The sequence below is a fragment of the Suncus etruscus genome, chromosome 16 (assembly GCF_024139225.1).
Source record: "Suncus etruscus isolate mSunEtr1 chromosome 16, mSunEtr1.pri.cur, whole genome shotgun sequence".
Taxonomy (NCBI): Eukaryota; Metazoa; Chordata; class Mammalia; order Eulipotyphla; family Soricidae; genus Suncus; species Suncus etruscus.
Window position 1 is genome coordinate 43,854,887 of NC_064863.1, and position 17,227 is coordinate 43,872,113.

The 17,227-nt window shown below is 41.9% G+C and overlaps 1 protein-coding gene across 2 annotated transcripts in view; it reads right to left on the bottom strand.

The window, feature by feature from the left end:
• Positions 1 to 16,931, bottom strand: part of SCFD2 (sec1 family domain containing 2) — a 413,047-nt gene extending 396,116 nt beyond the window's left edge. Inside the window, exons 1-2 of one of the 2 annotated variants that reach the window (XM_049790127.1) lie at positions 16,014 to 16,931; positions 8,385 to 8,553 (exon numbers count right to left, since the gene is read on the bottom strand). In XM_049790127.1, coding sequence (XP_049646084.1) covers positions 8,385 to 8,553; positions 16,014 to 16,851 — 1,007 coding nt within the window. In that variant the 5' untranslated portion in view covers positions 16,852 to 16,931. The remainder of the gene's footprint in view (positions 1 to 8,384; positions 8,554 to 16,013) is intronic. The other variant, XM_049790126.1, reaches the window with a different exon arrangement.
• Between the last annotated feature and the right edge of the window lie 296 nt (positions 16,932 to 17,227).

Sequence of the window (17,227 nt, forward strand, 5' to 3'; positions counted from 1 at the left end):
AACCAAAGAATTTATTATATGTATACATATACGTACATATATAAGGAAATACTCATGTTCATCTTATCTTCAAGCAATAAAATATCATTTGACATTGCACTTGGCCCGTGAAATGGGCCAGAGATTCAACAGGCTACAGTTCATGCTTTGCATACAAGAGGTCCAGTTTCAATCTCCAACAACTAATAATTCCCTAGCAAGCATTGTATAACAAACAATAAGATAAAAAAAATGACATACACCAAGAAGATGCTCAATGAACAGGTACATATGCTTGGCATGTAAGAGCCCCAGGATCTATCCACAGCACCTTATAGTCCCTTGAGCATCACCTGGGGTAAACGCTGATCTCTATCAAGTATGGCCCCCAAATAAAAAGAAAAAATAATATATTTTATTTATATAAAACAGAATATAACACTTAAAGTGTCTATTATAATCAAATAAATAGGCTAACAACTCAGTTCAAATACACATTTTTATGCCCATTTCCTACCAACTCATTAATGCTGATATAATAAATATATTTATAATTTCCTTTTTTTTTTTAATTGGTTTTTGGATCACACCCGGCTGTGCTCAGGGCTTACTCCTGGCTCTATGCTCAGAAATCGCTCCTGGCAGGCTCAGGGGACCATATAGGGACGCCGGGATTCGAACTACCATCCTTCTGCATGCAAGGCAAACGCACTACCTCCATGCTATCTCTCCGGCCCCTATTTATAATTTCTTACTAGCCAATAGTAGAGCATAGAAAAAATGTTTTTCATGTGCACCTTGGAAACAAAATTATTTTTTTCAATCACTAATAGTGTAAATTACTCAAAAAATCACACAGGAGGAGCCGGAGCAGTGGCACAAGTGGTAGGGCATCTGCCTTGCACACGCTAACCTAGGATGGACCCTGGTTCGATCTCCTGGCATCCCTTATGGTTCCCCAAGCCAGGAGCGATTTCTGATCACATAGCCAGGATTAGCCCCTGGGTGTCACTGGGTGTGGCCCAAAAACCAAAAAAGAAAAAAAAAATCACACAGACGCCTGAGTGATAGCACAGCAGGTAGGGTGTTTGCCTTGCACATGATCAACCCCAGTTTGCTCCCCAGCATCACATATGGTCCTGAGTCTTCCAGGAGCATTTTGGTTTTTGGTTTTTGTTTGATTTGGTTTGGTTTGATTTTGGGCACTCAGGGGTTGTTCCTGGGTTTGTTCTCAGAAATTACTCCAGTCAGGCTCCAGTCAGGCTCAGGAAAGCATCTGAGATACTGGGGCTCAAAACCAGGTCGGCTGCATGCAAGGCAAATGCCCTACCCACTATGCTATCACTACGGCCCCACCAGAAGTGATTTCTGAGCACAGAGCCAGGAGTAACCTGTGTGTGCCATCAGGTGTGGCCCCCCAAAACAAACAAACAAAAAAATCCAACACATATTTTCTATATGTACATACTTCTTCTAAAAATAGACTTTGTGTTCCTGAAGGTAAATTCCATGGTCCACTTGAAAAGGCAGCACTTACAACACTGGGGAACTCTACTCAAAGCTGCATTACAGTTGTGTGTTTTAGATTGAATTCAAGACACATAGAGTTAAGGAACAGTTCATATGTCAAGAAACTCAAAGATAAAAAGTAAGTGACAGTTTTATAGCAGCTCTTAGCAGCAGTTGTGTCTGGTCAATTTATCCTTTCTGTCACTCCACTCCATGAAGGTCATTTTGATATCAGCATAACCTATTATTCTGTGATAGCAGAATATATGGTGAGTCCAGATACTAATACATTACTCAATATTGATTTTCCCATAATATGCATACACACGTGTATGAATTTTATAGCTTCTAAAATAAAAAAATTGACCTGTTAATTGACCTGTTTTCTTTATTTCTTCATTGGTTTTGTTGGCATTTTTGTCCAGGCAGAAATTATTACTGCTGCTCCTTTTATTTACTATCATAACTCTCAGGTCTGTTGCTTTTGCTTAGTTTGGTTTTGATTCTGGTTTTTGGGTCACACCGGCTGTGCCTAGGGGTTACTCCTAGCTCTGCACTTAGAAATGACTCCTGGGTCCAGAGCAATAATACAGTGGTAAGGTGTTTGCCTTGCATGCTGCCAACCCGAGACAAGCCCGGGTTTGATTCCCAGAATTCTATATGGTCCCCTGAGTCTTCCAGGATCGATTTCTTTTTGTTTGCTTGTTTTGGGGTCACAGCCAGCAACATTCAGGGGTAACTCCTGGCTCTACGCTCAGAAATCGCTCCTGGCAGGCCCGGGGACCATATGGAATGCCGGAATTTGAACCACCATCCTTCCACATGCAAGGCAAATGCCCTACCTCCAAGCTATCTCTCTGGCTCCTGCGAGGAGTGATTTCTGAGTGCAGACCCAGGAGTAACTCCTGAGCACCGGGTGTGGCCCAAAAATGAAAAAAAAAAAAAAAAAAGGAAATTACTCCTGATGGGTTCCAGAGACCACATGGGATGCTGAGGATCCTAGGTTGACTATGTACAAAGCAAATGCCTTACCCACTGTATTATCACTCTGGTCTTCAGGTCTGTTGTTATAGTATTTTATACAAGATTCTTTGGTGGCTTAGAAGAATGTTAAACTCTTAGAAGAAATACAACTTAGAAAGAAGTATATCGGGCCGGGCGGTGGCGCTAGAGGTAAGGTGTCTGCCTTGCCAGTGCTAGCCTAGGACGGACCGCGGTTCGATCCCCCGGTGTCCCATATGGTCCCCCAAGCCAGGAGCAACTTCTGAGCACATAGCCAGGAGTAACCCCTGAGCATCACCGGGTGTGGCCTAAAAACAAACAAAAAAAAATATTTTAACATCTGAATGAAGATTAATTTGAAAGTGTTCCTTTTGTGGATTTTTACTTTTGGTGCCAAGTTTAAGAAATCTCATAATCCTACATACTAGGGTTAAAGATCACTTAAGGATTCACTTAAAGATCTTTAAGGAAATATCTTTCTGAAAGTTTTATTTATTTATTTTCTTTCACTTAAAATTTGAAATTTAGGGGCCGGGAAGGTGGCGCTAGAGGTAAGGTGTCTGCCTTGCAACCGCTACCGTAGGACGGACAGCGGTTCGATCCCCGGCGTCCCATATGGTCCCCCCAAGCCAGGGGCAATTTCTGAGCCTATAGACAGGAATAACCCCTGAGCGTCAAATGGGTGTGGCCCAAAAACCAAAAAAAAAAAAAAAATTGAAATTTAGAAAGATATATAATATAGATCAATAGTAGAGCATATTCATTGAATATGTGTGGATTCAACCCCCAGAAACAACCCCATCAGAGTTAATGAATAAATATGATATTTTATTTTGTTTTGAGCTTTCATTTGTAGTTTGTTTTTGTTTGTTTGGGGGACAAACCAGTGGTACTCAGGACTTAACTCCTGGCTGTATGCTCAGGAGTCACTCCTGACAGTGCTGGGGATCAACTGGCATCAGGAGTGTGGTATTCAAAGAAAAAAAAAAAAACACCTTAATCCCTGTACATTCTTATCTCTCAAGCCCCAGTAGAGCTTAAGACCTATTTCAGGAGCTTAGTGCTTTGGGGCTACTCTTTTTTTGGGGTGTGTGTTGGAGACTACTGTTTGTGTTCTGGGGATCATACAATTCCATGAATTGATTCTGAGACTCCTGCAAAAACACAAGCAAAGCATATGCTTAGCGAGCTAAGATCTCTCTCCTGTTTCTTAAGACTTATTTTTTTTTTTTTTTTTGTGGTTTTTGGGTCACACCCAGCAGTGCTCAGGGGTTTTTCCTGGCTCCGTGCTCAGAAATTGCTCCTGGCATGCACGGGGGACCATATGGGACGCCGGGATTTGAACCGATGACCTTCTGCATGAAAGGTAAATGCCTTACCTCCATGCTATCTCTCCGGCCCTTAAGACTTATTTTGAATAATTTTATTGTGTGATATAAAGTGCTTCATGAGACTTCTTTCTTTGTTTTGCCTTTTGCCTGTGTGTGGTTGCTCTAATTTTATTTTTCCTTTCTTTTCTTTTCTTTATCTATTTATTTATTTATTTATTTTGGTTTTTGGGTCACACCCAGCAGCACTCAGGGGTTACTCCTGGCTCTGCGATCAGAAGTCGCTCCTGGCAGGCTCGGGGACCATATGGGATGCCGGGATTCCAACCGGGGTCTGTCCTGTGTTGGTCATGTGCAAGGCTGTGCTATCGCTCCAGCCCAACATTTATTTTTCTACCTTTGAATCACTTTAGTACCATTGACAAATATCAATTAAATATGTTTTTTTGTAGAATGGGGCTGTAGTTTAGTGGTTAAGAATTTGCTTTGTGAGCTGGAGTGATAGCACAGTGGTAGGGCGTTTGCCTTGCACACGGCTGCCCAGGATAGACTTATATTTCAGATGGTCTCCCAACTCAGGAGCGATTTCTGAGCACATAGCCAGGAGCAACCCCCGACTGTCACTGGGTATGGCCCCAAAACAAAACAAAACAAAAAAAGAATTTGCTGGGGCCAGAAAGATAGCACAGCAGTAGGGCATTTGCCTTAGAGTGGACGCAGAAGGATGGTGGTTTAAGTCCTGGCATCCCATATGGTCCCCAGAGCCTGCCAGGAGCAATTTCTGAGCATAGAGCCAGGAGTACCCCCTGTGCGCAGCTGGGTGTGACCCAAAAACAAAAAAAAAAAAAAAACGAAAGAAAAAAAAAAAAAAGAACTTGCTTTGCATGTGTGAGACTCTGACTTTAATCCCTGGCGCCAACAAAAACAAGCAAACAAATAATTTTTGGGTTTCTGTATTTGATTCCTCTGTTCTTTTCCACTGATCTATATATTTATATCTCTACCATACAATTTTGATGCAGATTAATTACTGTAATTTAAATTTTGGGGGCGGGTTCTTGGGCCACATCTGGCAATCTTCAGGGTTTATTCCGGGTTCTGCACTCAGAAATTGCTCCTGGCAGGTTTGGGGGGGGGGGGCATATGGGATGCCAAGGATTGAACCTGAGTTGGTCTGGTCGGCTGGTCACATACCTACCTGGTGTGCTATCACTCTGATAATTTTTTAGGGTGCATGTGTGTGATAGGATGGGTAGGGTTGGGGTTTGAGCAATACTGGTGGTGCTCAGAACCTACTTCTGGCTCCATGCTCAGTGGACTATGTGGTACTGGAGATAGAACCATTATATGTCACATGCAAGGCAATCATCTTAACCCTTGTGCTCTTTCACTAGTCCCTTATTTCTAAATTTTTTGTTTTATTTTTCTTTGATGTTTCATTTAATTTTTTATGAATAAATTCTTTGAATCACTGTGAGATACAAAGTTACAAAGCTATCCATGATTTTCATTCATACATTATACTACTCGATCCTTTCACCAGTGAACATTTCCCACCACACCATCCATATTTCTAATTTTAACAAAATGTTTCTAGTGGTTCTCAATACAATGACATTTTTTGGGGACAAACCCAGTGGTATTCAGGGGTCACTCCTAGCTCAGCACTCAGAAATTGTTCCTGGCAGGCTCTGAGTACCATATGGGATGTCCGGGTTCGTCCTGGGTTGGCTGCATGCAAGGCAAATATTCTACCACTGTGCTATCACTCCGGCTCCTCAATTTAGAATTGATTTTTTTTTTTTTGGTTTTTTGGTTTTTTGTGTCACACCCGGCATCGCTCAGGGGTTATTCCTGGCTCTATGCTCAGAAATCGCTCCTGGCAGGCTCAGGGGACCATATGGGACACCGGGATTTGAACTACCGTCCTTCTGCATGAAAGGCAAACGCCTTACCCTCCATGCTATCTCTCCGGCCCCTAGAATTGATTTTTACTGTAGTTGTTGTTGTTGTTTGTTTGTTTGTTTGTTTGTTTGTTTGTTTTTGTTAAAGATCTTTGTCAAGTTTAGTTTCTTTCCCCAGTTTACTAAGATTGTTAGGGTCCGGAGTCAAAGGATGAGACCACACAATTGTAGTAAAGCTGAAAAAAACTTTAATCCATCTACTAACAGCTCCAAACTGTCAGGGGTCACTTCCTAAGAACAGAAGTAGGAATAGTCCCTCAGCACTGGTAGGCATTATTTATCTTTAAGAGAAACTCTACCTCCCCCCCCCCCCGCTTTTTTTTTTTATTTTTGGTTTTTGGGCCACACCCGGCTGTACTCTTGGCTATCTGCTCAGAAATAGCTCCTGGCAGGCACCGGGGACCATGTGGGATGCCGGGATTCGAACCAACCACCTTAGGTCCTGGATCAGCTGCTTGCAAGGCAAACGCCGGCCCCTACCTCTCCCTTGTTTAAGCAAAAAATTATATGCTTGCTAGAGTAATGCAACCTCAAAGTAATGCCTTTTTACTACTCTCTAAATAGATTGTGCACCCTAAGCCCCTCTCAGAGGAAAAACTATGATATACTTCTTTCTTTTTCTTTTTTTTCCATATTTTTTTTTGTTTTTGGGCCACACCCAGTGACACTCAGGGGTTACTCCTGGCTATGCGCTCAGAAGTCGCAGACACCTTAGTCAGAGGAAGATGAAGAGGCACAGAGTAATCACTCTTATATGGGCTATAAAGAAACTTGGTAGAGGAATAACAAATGCCCAAAGACATGAGAAAAGAGGAGCAGGAGAACTGGACTTCAGTAGGAAGCTTTTTTTTTGGTCTTTTTTTGGGGGTCACACCCAGCAGCACTCAGGGGTTTCTCCTGGCTCTACACTCAGAAATCGCTCCTGGCAGGCTCAGGGGACCATATGGGATGCCGGGATTCAAACCACCGACCTTCTGCATGAAAGGCAAATGCCTTACCTCCATGATATCTCTCCGGCCCCACTAGGGAGCTTTTTACTGAATGTGAAGTATAGGGGGAATAGGTTAAGGAAGGGAATGCAATAAAATGGTGAAGGGGAAAACTCCCTGGCACAGAGGTAGGCTGGGGAGAAGGAAGGAAACTAGGGGCACTAATAGAGAAAGAGAATATTGTTGAAGGGATCTGTGTTGGAACATTGTATGCCTAAAACTTAATACTGAATAACTTTGTAATTCACCATTATACAATTGAAAAATAGTAATCACCACTCCAATGGCTCTTTATAAAGCAAAAAATATTTCCAATCATTGCTGCGGATTTAAATTATAGGTCTATAATTTAGAATATGTGCTGTCACAGTGAGCAATTGGCCATACTCTTTATCATGTGCACAAAGCTAGTAGCCATGTGGATCAGTGGCAGAATACTTAGCTGACATGTACAGTTCAATTCACAATACCACCAAATGCATAATATGTGTAACACAAATAAAGATAGGACTTAGAAATTTGTTTTTCCATCATTGGACATTCAATAAATATTTCTACTTAAAAAATTTTTTAAAACACTAGCACGATGGTGCTAGAGGTAAGGTGTCTGCCTTGCAAGCGCTAGCCAAGGAAGGACGTGGTTCGATCCCCGGCATCCCACATGGTCCTCCCAAGCCAGGGGCAATTTCTGAGGGCTTAGCCAGGAGTAACCCCTGAGCATCAAACAGGTGTGGCAAAAAAAAAAATTTAAAAACTACAAATTTCAGGAATTTCAATTTATGTTTTCCTATGAGTTTGGGAAATAATTTGTAAAATATAAAAACAATGTTAAAAGTAAAATACTAATTCCAATCACATTAGAACATTCCCAATGCATCTGTTTCTGTGAAAAACTGATACAATCATGCCAGAGATCATGTATTATTTAAAAATTTTTAAAAATGGAGATAAGAAACAGATATTCTGAGATATATTTCCCTCTTCTAATTACTTTCTTTTTCTCCTAGAAATTGTTGAAGAACAAAGTCAAAAAGATAAGTATTCTATTTATTGTTATGTTTCTGAATAAATGTTTTTTTATTTTGTAAACTGTTTGACAGAAAGTACATCATCTTCTTTATCTGATTGTCTGACCATGAGAAGAAATACAGACTGAAATAAAAACTTGGCCACTGCTGCCCCAGAACATAGTACAGATAAAAGATGGCAGCATTTCACAGCTGTGTGGGCTGTTGTTTGGCTGGAAAGGAAAGTTCACTGGGGAAAAGGAATTGGGTAAGCCTACACTCAATCTCATGCAAAACTGCCTATGAAATAAAAATTCATAAACTGGCTCACTTAACTGATCCTGGGAACAAGCTTCTCTTACATCTAAATGATACCACTGTAAAATCCCATACTTTGTGGTTCGATGTTGGCTAAGGAATATGGTTATTTTAAAGTTAAGAAAACATGCCATTCTCCCCCTCCACACACACACATACACACACACATGCAATCAACTGAATTTCCCCAGCACGCCAACTTCTATTATTTTATTTCTACAGGAATGCTTAGGCTAGGAAAGAAAAGAAAAGAAACAGTACAAAAGATATAAGGAAAATAACTCTTACTGGGATTGTGCCAAACAGCCTGGTGCAACCACATTCTGATTCTCATCTTCAGCCTGGAGGGCTGTGAGCTCAGTCATATTGACCATCACATCGTTCGTGTGGCCAGGAAACTGTGGAAGCGCTGAAAGGATCTTCTCCACCAAGTTATCTCCATGATGTCCCACTGCTCCTATTTAGGCAGACAAGCACATATATACTTACAAAATTATGACCTAAGAGAAGCCATCTTGCCAAAATATATATGTAACAGTGATATATAAACAAAAACGAGGGACTAGAGAGCACTGAATGATGACAAACCTTTGGCTTTTGAATTCAAAATTGAGATTGCCAAGCTGTGGAGGAAGGGACTGTCAAGGAGAAAGGGACAAGTGACAGAAGGACTTGAAGTAACACAAGAACAATGGTGAAGCTCTGGGATACTTTGGTAGAAGTAAAGATGCAGTAACTTTGCACATCAGAATCAAAGATCATTCACACTGGGTCAGAGAGATAATACAGTGGATAAGATACTTACCTTGTACAAGGTCAAGCTGGGTTCAACCCCCAATGCCCCATATGGTATCCCAAGCCCACTAGGTGTGACTCCTGAGATCAGAGACAGGAGTAACCCCAGAGCACTACCAGTTTTGACCAAAAAACAAACAAGCAAAGAAATCATCAATATTATTGTAATCATGTTACTATAATTTTAAAAAATATCAAAAATAGAAGGAAAGAAATTATATTAATGTTTGAATGCTCCTTTATCAAAAATAACATACAGATCAGTTGGAAAGATAGCATAGGAGTAAAGGTACTTGTTTTGCATATGGCCAATGTCAGTATAATGACACAACAATGCATATTCCAGGACTGATCACAGAGCAAACCTGAGAACTGCCAAGTGTGGTTTAATCCTCCCTCCAGTAACTAACAGAAAGAATTAGAAAGATGATTTATGTGGTAGAATGCATGCCCAGTATAGTCAAAGCCCTGCCTTTGATGCTAACACTGTGTGGCACTGGTGGCTGTAAAACACCATTGGGGAAAGCTCCTTTTATGTTTTATTCTTGGTAATCAAGTATCCAATCAACTTCTGACTTGTGTACTGGACTAAATGTTCCATATGCTGAGATACCGTGTCTACTCTATTTACTGCTATATTTTCAGACCCGATTACAATATATGACAATGCATATTAAATGAAGGAATGACCTGCCTAGATTCCATCCAAACATTTTAGAATACCACACAGAGCTTAGATGAAATTAAAACTCTGATAAAGAGTATATTTCCCCTCTTCTGGATTATCAACTTCACATAATAACTCTTATTAGGTTAGGTTCACCCAATACCCAAGATGTCTTGAATGGAACTTGCAGTTACAGATTCCCATAGAATATTTCCCAGTTAAAGGGGAAAAAAACTGAAGAAATGGTAATAGTTTATAATAGCAGAAGAACTCATGAATTGTGTTCTGTGTACTGGTCACTATTCTATATATTTTGCAAGTCTGTATTAACACTTTAAAAACAAATGAGCAAGGCCGGAGTGATAGCATAGCGGGTAAAACGTTTGCCTTGCACACAGCCAAACTGGATTCAATCCCTGGCATCACCATATGGTCCCCTGAGCTTGCCAGGAGTGATTTATTAGTGCAGAGCCAGGAATAATCCTGGAGCACCATCAGGTGTGGCCGAAAAACATAAAATAAAAGAAATAATGATAATAACAATGAAATAATAAAACAAAGAAGGGCCAGAGGCATAGATTCTTGAGGCTCAATACCCAGCACTACATGTTCCCTCAGATCACTGGCAGAAATGGCCCCCAAAGTAAAGAACAAGGAGTAGGCCCTGAGTTTCTGGGAGTAGACAAAAAAAAAAAAAAAATAGATTAAAATAATTAATAAGTAAGTGCATTCAATCAAGACTAATAAGAATCCTCAATTATCTTTTTATTTGTTTTCATTTTTGGTCACACCCAGCAGCGTTCAGGGGTGACTCCTGACTCTATGCTCAGAAATTGCTCCTGGCAGGCTCGGGGGACCATATGGCATGCCAGGGATGGAAACCGGGTCTATCCTGGATTAGCAGAATGCAAGTCAAACACCCTATCACTATGCTATCACTACGGCGTCTGCTCAATTCTTTTTTAAAATGACTGTAAGTTGGGCCCGGAGAGATAGCACAGTGGCATTTGCCTTGCAAGCAGCCAATCCAGTACCTAAGGTGGTTGGTTCGAATCCCGGTGTCCCATATGGTCCCCCGTGCCTGCTATTTCTGAGCAGACAGCCAGGAATAACCCCTGAGCACCGCCGGGTGTGGCCCAAAAACCAAAAAAAAAAAAAAAAATGACTCTAAGTTCTCATTCCCAAAGTTATCACTGTGTGAAAGATACCATTCCAACAATGAGTAGAACTTGCTACATCTCAACACTGAATAAATTAGCATTTTACTTTCAATGATCCCCCTTCCTGTATTATTTATTTTGCCATGTCATATTAATTAGACAGAAAAACAAGATAGGAAAATAATAAACAGGAAAACAAGAGCTAAAGGAACCATCATCACTACAGTTAATAAATATTTATTGACAACTACTGATATACTGGGTGTTAAGTTTCAAACTTCACACTTACTTGTCACCTAAGTCTTACAAAGACCAAAAGAGATAATTACCTAAACCAGGGGTCTCAAACTCAATTTACCTGGGGGCCGCAGGAGGCAAAGTAGGGGTGAGGCAGGGCCACATAAGGGATTTCGCTTACCGAATATTCGCAATAAAAAATCGCATTAGTAAGAAAAAAAAATCGCAAAAAATCGCATTAAACATTTGCATATCCCGGGGCCGGGCGGTGGCGCTAAAGGTAAAGGTGCCTGCCTTGCCAGCGCTAGCCTTGGACGGACCTCGGTTCGATCCCCCGGTGTCCCATATGGTCCCCCAAGCCAGGAGCAACTTCTGAGCGCATAGCCAGGAGTAACCCCTGAGCGTTACCGGGTGTGGCCCAAAAACCAAAAAAAAAAAAAAAAACAAAAAAAAACATTTGCATATCCCGAATGGAACTGCTCGGGGTATGCAAATGTTTAATGTGATTTTTTTCTTACTAATGCGATTTTTATTGCGATTATTCGGTAAGCGAATAATCGCAAATACTGAGATATTTGAAGGCCGGCCGCGGGCCACAAAATGTTGTATGGAGGGCAGCAAACGGCCCGCGGGCCACGAGTTTGAGACCCCTGACCTAAACCATACTCTATATTAAAAAAAGAAATCAAACTCACAATAGTAATTTAAAACAGTGTTAGCCCAAGTGCTTTTATTAAAAAAAAAAGGGGGGGGGTGTGTAGAGTGATAGCATGGAGGTAGGGCATTTGCCTTGCATGCAGAAGGACAGTGGTTCAAATCCTGGCATCCCATATGGTTCCCCGAGCCTGCCAGGAGCAATTTTGAGCATAGAGCCAGGAGTAACCCCTGAGCACTGCCATGTGTGACCCAAAAATCAAAAAAAAAAAGAATTATAATTTGGGCCAGAGCTATAGCACATTGGATAGGGCTTTTGCCTTGCTCATGGCTGACCCAGGTTCAATCTCCAGCATCCCATATGGTCCCCAAGCCTGCCAGGAGCAATTTCTGAGTGCAGAGACCCTGAGCACCGCTGGGTGTGACCCAAAAACAAACAAACAAATAAATAAATAAATAAATAAATAAGTAGTTATTATTCCACAGAGAGAATATTCACTTCTTATTCCACAGAGAGAATATTCACTTCTTATTCTACAAAGAGAATATTCTGAAGCCTAGAAAGAATCAAATGCTATTTACCCTATCTATACTTTACTGTTGTCTCTTTAGAACTCAGGTCAGCAATATGCAATGCAAACACCCTACTTCTTTACTCCAGCCCATCCTCCTAAATGCTTTTTAAGTAAATGAATTATTCATAAAGGTTAGAAACAGATTTTATTATTTTAAATGTATTTAGAAAATATCTCAAATAATTCTGTGGGAAACAATTTTCATTGTTTTATCATCACCTTATATAATAAATATTCTTGTTATTCTATTCAAAATAATACTTTCATTATTTTTCCTAAGCCCTCGGCTAGGTTGTCTTTTTATTATTTGTTATTTTAGAGTGTGGGGTCCATACCCTACAGTAGCCAGTGCTTTTACTCTTTCTCTGTGCTTAGTGACCACTCCTAGAAGTGCTTGGGAGACAATATGTGGTGCCAGAAATCCAACAAAGATTGGCTACATTAAAAGAAATCATCTTGGGGCTGGAGCAGTGGTGCAAGCGGTAGGGAGTTTGCCTTGCACATGGCTAACCTAGGACAGACCAGTTACATCCCCTGGTTCCCCAAACCAGGAGTGATTTCTGAGTGTCACTGGGTGCAGCCCAAAAAGAAAAAAAAAAGCATCTTAACTTTTTAGTATCTCTCTGGCCAACAAAGTGACTTATGTTTTTCTTTCTTCTCACCTGTTGTCTTATACCTGTTCACAGAAACCTCCTAGATGCTGCTATTGAATAATGCCCTCTTTAACAGTAATTATAGTTAAAATTGTTGGGGGTATTCCAGTGATGCTGGGGCTATTGAGGTAATACCTAGCATTGCTTAGGAGACATGAAGTGCCAGGGTTTGAATCCAGGGTCCTATTCATGTCAGACATATGCTCCAGTCCTTTGTGTCCCTATTCTTCCACATGATCTTATATACCTCTCATATCAGTCTGTCCATTGAGTAACTTAAATAGCATAAAGAACATTCTGGAAGCCTATATCTTGGCAAAGGAAACCTTAACAAGACAAAAAAATAAGTCAGTATTTCAGGGCTAGAGTGATACTAAAGTGGGTGGGGTATTGCCTTGCATGTAGCCAACCTGGGGTTCAATCTATCATCCCATATGGATCCCATGCCTGCCAAGAATAATTCCTGAGTGCATAGCCAGTACTAATCCCTGAGCATTACAGGATGTAGCCCAAAAAACAAACAAAAATAAATAAAGGTCAGTATTTCACACCAACAACATAACTTTCCCTTGAACATCAAGGTAGAACACTTTCCATACATGCAGCTTACTCAGATTTGATCCCAGGGCCCATCAGGAATAAACCTTGAGTGCAGAACCAGGTGTGTCCTGGGCACAGCCAGGTATTATCCAAAAAAAACCCAAAAATTTATGGGGGATTTACATTAAAAGAAATATTGATGCACCCCTGAGCACCCCTGGGTGTCACCCAAAAATAAAAAATAATTAATGCAAGCCTGTCATATTTAGCATAGTACTTATTCAATGCTTATACTTTCCCCCTTTTCAGTAAAACAACTTCTGAAGCTACAATACTTTTGTCTTCAAATGATAAATACAAGACTCAGCTAACAGGTTGGGATAGAATAAGGTAAGATGAAAGTAAATTTTATTCACAAAATAGCTCTTCAGGGGCCAGAGAGATAGCATGGAGGTAAGGCATTTGCCTTTCGTGCAGAAGGTCGGTGGTTCGAATCCCGGCATCCCATATGGTCCCCTGAGCCTGCCAGGAGTGATTTCTGAGCATAAACCAGGAGTAACTTCTGAGCACTGCCAGGTATGACCAAAAAAAAAAAAAAAAAGCTCTTCAATCTATTTGCTAAAATCACCACTGCCTTCCTCATGCTTACAATAGCTCCAAAATATTAAAATCTTACAATGTGAGCACCACTAGGAAAATCTCCTGAGCACAAGGCCAGAGTAGCATTTGCTGAGATTTGCTGTGAGTGGGCTCAGAAGATACATACATACATACATACATACATACATACATACATACATACATACATACATACATACACACACACACCCATAAAAAAAGATAGTAGGGCCCGGAGAGATAGCACAATGGCGTTTGCCTTGCAAGCAGCCAATCCAGGACCAAAGGTGGTTGGTTCGAATCCCGGTGTCCCATATGGTCCCCCCGTGCCTGCCAGGAGCTATTTCTGAGCAGACAGCCAGGAGTAACCCCTGAGCACCACCGGTTGAGGCCCAAAAACCAAAAAAAAAAAAAAAAAAAAAGAGTAATTTTGAAGGCATTCTTCTGAAAGCTAATTAATGAAGATTTTGAGTCCCCCCCCCTCACTCACTCTCTCAGGTGCACTCCTAATTTAATTCATATCTCAATATTGATGTTTAACTAACTTTCAATTTTTTGGTTCTGGAGTCATATGAAGCAATGTTTAGATTACTAAATTACTTCTGACAGGATTCTCAGGACCATATCCATGCTGGATAGCCAACCTAAGTCTAACAAGCACTCTATGTGTTATCTCTCTGCAGCCACTTACTTTCTCTATTTTATGACTTGAAAATAATCTTATTGTGGTCAAAAGACAAAATATGCCTAATATGATTTACTTCTTTACTGTGATTTATTTCTAGCCTACTACAGGGAATGAGTACTGATGTTATTCTCTCTGAGTTAAGTGTAGCCATTTTGTTTGGTCTTGGGTTTCTTTTTTTTTTTTTGGGGGGGGGGTGTTAACACCCGGAGGCGCTCAGGAGTTACTCCTGGCTCTGTGCTCAGAAATTGCTCCTGGCAAGCACAGGAGACCTTATGGGATGCCGAACCCAAGTCTGTCCTGGGTTGGCCACATACAAGGCAAACCCCCTAATGGTGTGCTATAACTCGGGCTCCAGGTGTGGCCATTCTATCTAGAGAACAATAAAGTTGACCTTTGATAATAAACGAACAAGTCAGGTACCAGAAAGTTCTTTCTCTTACCTAGTTTAAGGATTACATTTGTAAGCTGTATATATAAATAACGGGTATTACTATAACTTGATATTATCGGCCTCATCTTCAATTGAATGATAGCCAAGAATAAATCAATAAACATTTTGAAACTATTATTGCAATTAGATCTAAATCTTAGTTTCTGGTGATAGTCCAGATTCATTTATTAATACTCACTTAAAGAAACCTAAAACTCTGTGATAATTTCTTTTTTTTTTTTTTTTTTTTTTTTGGGCCACACCTGGCGTTGCTCAGGGGTTACTTCCTGGCTGTCTGCTCAGAAATAGCTCCTGGCAGGCACGGGAGACCATATGGAACACCGGAATTTGAACCAACCATCTTTGGTCCTGGATCGGCTGCTTGCAAGGCAAACGCCGCTGTGCTATCTCTCCGGGCCCTGTCTGTGATAATTTCATATTTTTTCTTATGATTCTCTTTTTATTGAACCAGCTGCTAACTCTTCAATTATAGCCATTCCCTGGGCTCCCAGGTAACTGAATCTCTTCAACTGCATAATCCCATTGTTCCTGTCTCTTTGAGTATATGAAATAAGACTATGATGTGTGTATGTACGTATATATATATATATATATATATCATATATATATATATATAGCAAGTATATATAACAAGGCTACGACAACTGGAGGATGTATTTACTCATTACCGCACTTAGCATATCAATTGTAATTGCTAATAAGCTTCTCTGTATCCCCTTCTAGATTGTAAACTGTGACATATGAGGATGAGCTCTAGCTCATCATTGTACCTTCAACCTGTCATACAGTATGAAATGAATAAAAATATATTCTCCAATACCGAAAGTCTCAGCATCTTGGAGAGTTTTTAGGAACCCAACCCCAGAAAATCCCACTTACCTGTCAGATCCAGAGTTCTGTCCACAAAGACAATAGATGCCCTGCCTATGGCAGCCTTCCTCCTGTTCTTGGCAGGGGCGAAGTTGGCAAGGTCTGTAGCTATGACACGACTGAGGGCACCTACGGCGAAACACTCTTCTCTGACCCCTAAATGCTCACAGAAAGAACTGAGGCCTGACACCAGGCACCTGATCTGCAGCAACAACTCAGGGGGAAGGGCAGAGGCATCCATCTCGCCCAAGCCACCCAGGAGCCTCTTTTTGTCTGGTCGAGCGCTGTTCAGGACCTCCACATCCTGGGGCATGAGTGGGAAAAGGGCAGCGAAAGCTGGAGTCAGGGCAAGATAGGGCGCAGCGGGGGCGAGCAACAGGGGGACGTGGAGCACCTCGGCTGTGTAGTTCATGTTGCCCATCCACTCGCACAGCTTCTCTTCCAGCTGCTCGAACACCGGCTGCCCCTCCAGCTCGGCGGCGGCCGCGGCTGGCACATGATTGGCAGTGAGGTGGACAGCGTGGCTCACGGCTGTCACCACAACACAGTACTGGAAGTGACTGCGGCTGAGGATGTCCCGGAGGGTCTCAATGGTCCGGCCTTTGAGCAGACAGCTGAGCACAAACACCGCCTTGGGCTGCTCTGCTCCTCCTCCCACGGCTTCGGGTCCGAATTCCCGCAGATGACAAGCAGAACTCCCCACGGCCTCCAGCAGTCGTGGAGACCCACAGCTCCAGTGCAAGCTCTCGGCGCAAGCGGCATCCAGGTAGACCACAGCGCGTTTTACTTTCGCCAGGACCTGCTCCCAGGCTTGCTGCGCGAAGGACAGCACCCCCGAGGCACTCATGATGGAGGGTTCGTGGATTCGGGGTGCAGGGAGACAGAAACCTAGCTTCTAAAGTCACAACTTCCGGGAATGGGGCTCTTTCTCAGACTTTGATAGTCAACACAGTACACGTGGTGCCGTCTTGACGCGCTCGGTGGCGGCGCGCGGTGATGACGTAGCAGGGTCTGATTGGCTGGCGAGGAAAGGCGCGCTGGGCCGAGAGGTCTGGGGAGCAGTGGGCGGGGCTCTGAAGTGTCACTCCTGAAGGACTTCCTGGGAAATTGGTGCGTTCCAGGTCCCTGGGATTGTACAAGCCAGGTAGAGCATTTGCTCAGAGCGGCCTAAAGTTCGATTCTTGACTTTCTTGAGCACTGCCTGGAGTCATTTCTGAGTGGAC